We start from the raw sequence: 6,945 nt of genomic DNA on the forward strand, positions 1-6,945 counted from the left end.
GCAGACCCACTGCGGCTAAAGTCGGGCGCTGAGCCTGCGGTGGTAGCCGGCGATTCCTTTCGTTTAGCATCCTGCTGCGGCGGCAATTGGTTTCGATTTTGGATTTTCGACTTTTCGTTAATAGACCTCTGGCCCTTTGTTTTCAGACGCCCTGACGCCTTTGTGCCGCCGCTGCTGCTGCTGCAACTCGCATTTGTTTCAATTAAAGGGATTTGGCGTTGTTTGTTGGCCCGAAGGTGTCAGCAATTGCCTTCAAGTTCGCTAAGACGTGTGGACAATTGCAAATTGGCAGGCATTTAAGTGTAGCTCGAATTCGGACGGCGGGGATTACAGGGGAAATGTAATAGCCCCTACTTTTAATGTCGATGTGTAGTATCTCAGAATTCCTAGAGGGGAACATGTTGAGTACTAGAACCAAAAATATGTGTACCATTTAAACTGATTTATATCACAATTAAAAGTATTCCGATTTAAAATGGAAAAACTTTTAAGTAGAACATATGTTGTTTTTATTGGGAATTCATTTTTAACTGTTTTAAAAATAATGTTATGTTAGTTTAATGCGTAATTTAACTTGTACAACTAAAAATGACCTAAGGATGTTTTACGACAACTAAATATTTCAATCAATAATAACATTACTAACATCACAATATATTATCTAAATAAAAACAAGTCTTATATCACAAATACAATACTGAAATCAAACCATAATAAAAAGCCGTCGGGAATGAAAACATACCGAAATAAGTAATCTAAGCAACTAGTTTCAATTAAACAAAGTGGCTTCCCACCAAAGTTGGCTGAAAATAGAGAATATTCGTTTTCATTCAGTCGAAACTGGCCTCATTTCCATTTTCAGACTCCAATTAATTTCCAAATGTCTTCAAATTTATGCGCATTTTTATTTCCCCGCTGTTTTCTATTTTTTGTTTTCCTCCAAATTAATTGTTCGTTTTTCTTACGGCAAATTAATTGCAAACGCTTGACAATTAAACGCGGGCTGCCTTCGGGGGTCATCGTCATTAATGCTAACTGTGAGGGGGTTACGAGCTGTACATAAAGTCGGGAAGGGGCTCCTAGCCCCCTCTGCCACAGCCAGCGTCGCAGTCGACGCATTTGGAGTTGTGAAAACTTTGCAGCGACTAAAATACTAAATACAGTCTCGTTACAATCTGAGGAGCGCCCATTTCGCTCGCACTCGCCGTCTGCCATCCCTTTTGCACACCAGTCTCATGATGAACGCCATAATTACCGTTACGTATACGCCACCATTGCTATTTTTTGTTGCTATAGCCGATTGGTGCTGAGAGCCGAGCAGAGCGAGACGGCACTAGCATAAGGGTGTCTCTCTTCTTCGCAGAACGGGTTTTGCTCTCTCGCGAGCGAGACAGAGAAAGAGAGAGAGACGGAGAGCGAGCGAGCGAGCGAGAGCTGCGGCAGAGAGCAGCGGCAGCAAAAGAACTGAAGAAATATCGACGTGTCTAGTTAGCAAACCAATCTTCAATCTAGTTTCGAACAGTTGACTGCGAAGCGTCGAGTTGAGAGGTCCTACGCTATTGGATCAGCGTCGTCGTGTCGAAGCATCAGTGTAAACTAATCAAACAAATCAGAGGAAATATATCAAGATTCGAGTGTACAAGGCTTGCCAGTATCGTCAGTACCGACTTGCAGTGTAGTGACAAAGCCGTCTTGAAAAACAGTTAAGTGCTAACCCAAACGAATCGAAACGAAACTCTCGGAAAAGAAACCAAGTGCTGAAGCGAACCTAAATGCTCTGCCCTCCAACCATGCGTCCGGCCAGCCCCGCCGAATCCGAAATCTCCGTGGGCGGAGCCCCCAGCCCGCTGCCCACGCAGCACCATACGCACCCGCACTCGCATCCACATCCGCTGCAGCAACCGCGAGCCAGCACCATTGATCTCCTGCAGCAGCAGCAGCTGCTGATGCAGCACCATGCCGCAGCAGCCGCCGCAGCAGCTGCAGCCGCCTCCGGACTCACCCGGAGTGCCGTCGGCAATCTGCCGGAGGACTACTTCCATCCGCTGAAGCGCCTGCGCATGTCCTCGTCCTCCTCGGAGCCACGAGACCACACGCCCAGTCCGCCGTCAGCAGTTCCGGAGCCCCAGACCAACCAGACTACCAAGTCGGCCATTGAGGGGGTCAAGAGCTTCTCCATCGCGGACATCTTGGGTCACTCGGAGAAACAGCGCGAGGAGTCCGTTTCTCCGCCCCCAAATGCAAACCTCCTGGCTCCACCTGCCTCCCGGCCCATTGCCCCCTCGGGCGGATTAGTGCAGCCACGCACGGAACCGTTGGATGTCCACCCGGCCGCCGCTGCTGCCATGCTCCTGCCAAGCGGCCAGATTGTTCGCCCGTGGGATCACCTCCTGGGGCCGACCATGCCCGTCCGCCCCTTTATCCCATCCGCCCTGCTGCACTACGAGCAGCGCCTTGCCCTGGACTATCATCGCCAGCTGCAGGAGCACTTCAACGCCCAGGCCCAGCTCCTTCGCCACATGGGCATGAATCCCGCGATCATCGCCTCCGAGGACGGAAGCTCGGAGCGTTCCCAGCGATCGAGCAGCAGCAATGGCAGCACCGAATGCTGCAGCCCACGGCAGGCGGAAAAACTTGAAAAACTAACCACCCAAGAGGGCAGTGAGGAAGCTCAGAAGAAGAAATCAGAGGAGCAGCCAACGGGTTCAGGAAAGTCAAACGGAGACACTCCTCTCGATGCCCTCTTCCAGATGACCACCAAGGACTTTGACGAGTCACAAGGTAAGCATCATCCAGGAGATTCCATATACATTGCACACATAGTTATTGTTCATAAAGGTTCTTTCTTCTCATTGGAAAATGGTTGAGTGGCTTGAAGTTATTGATGATGATGATATGAATATGATTTTAACCACAAGTCTTAACTAAGCTACAGGAAATTTCCTTAATTATTATCTAAATTATGGAATCCTGAATCAGTGTGTCTCGATTGAAAAACGTCTCAATTTCCGAAATGAATTTGGGCGATTTCTTAATTAGAATAAAAGCTTCTAATTTGTTATCGTTCTGAAATTGGGGAATCGCAAACGCAGAAGCTGAATATTAAGCTTATTATGACGTTTTCCATTTATCAATCAGCAAATTCGAAATTCGTTTAATTGAAACAAATGGTAGCACTCGCCCGCGACCCGCCATTTGAAATCTTTTGTTATGTAAATTCCTTAACCGATTCGATTTCGTGCTTTTAATTAATTGGCAGCATGCGCCAGGGGCCGACAGAAACAAACGAACCAATTTGATGATAAAGTATAATTCATTCTGCGGCATTTTTTTTCTGCAACTTAGGTTGATTGGCATAAACTCAACCGAGGGCATTTAGTGGGCGTTCAAGTACTCCCTGCACTCCACCCCCGACCCCAAAGTGATTTCATGGCAATTAATGGTTAATAGTCCGCACTATCCGCATTAGTATATTGGTTGGTGTTAGTCGTGTCGATTCTGCAGCGATTAGCAACAATTAGCTGGCTGGTGCATTACCTAATCGAGTTTTGTTGTGGCGAACAATTAACATGCCGTTTCCATTTGTTGCTACTCAAAACTAATGGCTGACAAACTTTAGCCCGTCTGTACAGTGAATATAGTGGCCACAGCTCCAGTCGTAAACATGTTTTAAAATACCCCCAACGAGCGATTAGCGACGACACTAGCTGCGCCGCGCTGCTCCCCTCCGCGTTGTATAATGCCGTATCTCCGAGTATTAAGTTGACAAAATACACATATTAGTGTTTATCATGCGTTGTATAAGCCGCGCTCGAAATATTTACGACGGATCTCTTTGGTTTTGCGACTTGGATGCGCCGTTCGGAGGAGGAAGTCTGTGCAGGGCGATAGGCAGATAGGCAGCTGTGGGGCCATTGGAGTCTCCTAATTTATGACTTGGTCCCATTAATATCACTCACACTAGTCGAAGATATTTTCACATTTGGAAAGTGATGTGTGAGCTCTTTTGCGGTGGTATGAACTCTCTAGCCAGTGGAATGAATGCCAGACGTGTTGTCGCCCCTGCTGGCCAAATCTTAATTGCGATTCTCGGTACTCGCGCCAAATTAAAACATAAACTCCCTGTGGCCAACTGTTGCTCGCCAGGTTCCTCGAAAATCGATCGGGTTTCCTCCTGGGTTCCCAAACGACAAATGCGACCAAAACAAAACTCCCCCAAGTAAGAGCCATATTTATGCCTGTAAGTGGACACCTGAGTGGGTAAAAGGATACCCAAGTGCCCGCGCGACTCCCTTTCTCCAGAGATAAGTCATGGAAATTACTTAATGAGGCCCGATAAAAACAAATACAATAGCTGCGGAGGAGGGGGTGAAAGGCTCGGGGAAAGGCTCGGAGAAAGGAAAGGGAGGCGTGCAGTCAAGTGCCTAATGGGTTTTGGGTTACAAAACGTGCTCGAGATAACAAATGACCAAATTATGCATTCCAAATATACGAGTATGTGTATGTAAAACGGGTATATCCACAGCCAAGCTCCTAAGACTTCGTTTGCATTCGGTTGGAGGGCATTTAATTAGTTTTTAATGTCGATCTAGTTTGTTTGACAAGCAATCGAAATGGGTGTGAAGCCATCGTCCCAAGCCATCGAACCGGTTAGCCAATATTCAATACATAAATACATAAATATTTATGCTGATGATCGGCGATCTGCCGATCACCGCGCCCCGGAATTTGGTTAATAATTTGCACCAGGAAACGTTATGCAAGCTCAATCAGCGCTTTAAGTACGGGTCAGTGGCTCATTAATCAAGCCGTGGCTACGTGTACCACTTAAAACTGATTTGTAGGTGTCAATAATTATTATAAATCACACTACAAACGAGACAAATGAGCAGCTGTCTTGCATAAGTCGCGGCTCTGGGAAAGCTGCGATTAGACCCACAAAGCCAATGAACGCCCACCACTCGCGCGCAATCAATCAACTCGAAATTATACACTTCAAGCTGCAAACTGAGGTCGCGAATCCGAGATTTCAGATCTGAGAACTCCAACTGCACTGCAACTGCAATCGCAGTTACATTCATAAAATGTATCAATCACGGCATTTCCATCAACACGCGCCCTGTTCGGCGAGGCAATTAAAATCAAAGCCAAAGGCGCTCGTTAGTAACCGGTTCGCCAAATGCCGTGCATCGCGGAATTCACTGGCCACACTTGGAGTAACTGACTCCAATTAATATGTGCTATTCCGAAAAATTATCTTCTTATTACTATAACAACATATATTATGTCGGGCAGCAGCGGGCTTAGCATGCGATCAAGTATCTGTGAAGGCATTACATTCAAATAATGATATGATTGTTCAATAAACTATACATAATTAAATGTATTAACTAACCCATCATTATCTTCACTCTCATTTTAGATAAATCCCACTTGGACATCTTCTCGAACAGGCCGCAGCCGAAGAAGAAGCGCAAGTCGCGCACCGCCTTCACCAACCACCAGATCTTCGAGCTGGAGAAGCGGTTCCTCTACCAGAAGTACCTGTCACCAGCGGACCGCGACGAGATCGCCGCCTCCCTGGGACTGTCCAACGCCCAGGTGATCACCTGGTTCCAGAACCGGCGGGCCAAGCAGAAGCGAGACATCGAGGAGCTGAAGAAGGATTTCGATAGCGTGAAGGTCTTCTCCGCCCACAAGTCCTTCCTGGAGAACGTGAACGACCTTAGCATCCTCAAGAAGAAGCCCATGCATGAGTCGGACATGGTGGGCCTGGCCGCTGCAGCAGCCGCTGCCGGAATGGTGGTTCCCGTGCCGGGATCCGTGCCAATGGGAGGCGCTCCACCCAAATGAGGGCGTGGCCAGGTGCGCACCGAACCGCCAAAGCAACCTGATGATTGGTACAGAAAGTGAGCAACGAGGAGTCGAGTATTTTGTTTAATTTTGAGCTGAGTGCCGGGAAAGTTGGAAGACATATTTTCGCCCAACGCATTTCCTGTAGACATTCGACGGCCAAAGGAAGATCCAGGACATCCTTAACATCTTCCGTGGCCACGACGCAGAGGGCAAGGGCAACATTCACTGCCAAGCCCAGATGGAGACTAACCAGCCAGGACCAAGGCCCCTTTGTGGGCCGTGTAATCAAGCCAGAACAATCATAGCCGGAAACGGAAGTGGAAATGGAACCAGCCAGAACTTGAATCCGGCTCTACAGCCGGGATCACATCGATTATAATCGGCTCTTTTAAGAGCCACCAAACAGATGAACAAAGAGACGTTTAAATTTTTCATGGAAAGTTTAAAGAGGTTTTGATATAGTACATTTAAATGGTGTGCTAAACAGTTATTAAAATGAATGTGTTTCGTATAATATCAATATTCTAATACTACAGAACTACAGAGTATTTTTTCTAACATTTTAAACCAACTAAGCTTGTAAAAAATAATTTTTTTAAATTTGGTGAGCCTGTAATTTTCAAAAATTTAAAATTTGATGGAGATAATTATCTTATATAAATATTATATATCTTATAAATATGTAATACAGCTTTAAACAACTTACAAAACCCAGTGTGTATTTCCCCAACCAATTAGCTCTAAAAAGCGAAATATGTTTCACTCCAATTAATAATTTGATGCGAACAAAGGGAGATATAAAAGACCGCAAATTGTTGTCAATAAATTTAAGCATATTTAAGCAAACAATGCCCAAGTCCCAGCGAGCGCTTCCATTCGAGCTGTTTAGGTGAGTTCAGTTCGAATTTGTGTATCTGTATCTGCATCTGTATCTGGAAGCCAGCAGTTCTAATTTGAATATTCTGCTGCTGCTTCGCCGCGATCGATGTTAATGATGTTGCTACGGATTTTGGGACTGTGCTGAGTGGGGCAGTCTTAAAGTAAAAGAAATCTTTTTTAATTTTTATTAATGATTATTTACAACCGTTA

General features: G+C 46.0%; 1 protein-coding gene across 1 annotated transcript; it reads left to right on the top strand.

Moving 5' to 3' along the window:
- The first annotated feature begins 1,602 nt into the window (after positions 1–1,602).
- Positions 1,603–6,262, top strand: LOC6614343 (homeobox protein B-H1). The gene is made up of 2 exons (XM_002038746.2): positions 1,603–2,781; positions 5,423–6,262. The coding sequence occupies exons 1-2, from the start codon at positions 1,773–1,775 to the stop codon at positions 5,851–5,853; spliced, it is 1,440 nt and encodes a 479-aa protein (XP_002038782.1). The 5' UTR covers positions 1,603–1,772; the 3' UTR covers positions 5,854–6,262.
- Positions 6,263–6,945: the final 683 nt, after the last annotated feature.

This window comes from Drosophila sechellia, chromosome 3R (assembly GCF_004382195.2).
Source record: "Drosophila sechellia strain sech25 chromosome 3R, ASM438219v1, whole genome shotgun sequence".
Taxonomy (NCBI): Eukaryota; Metazoa; Arthropoda; class Insecta; order Diptera; family Drosophilidae; genus Drosophila; species Drosophila sechellia.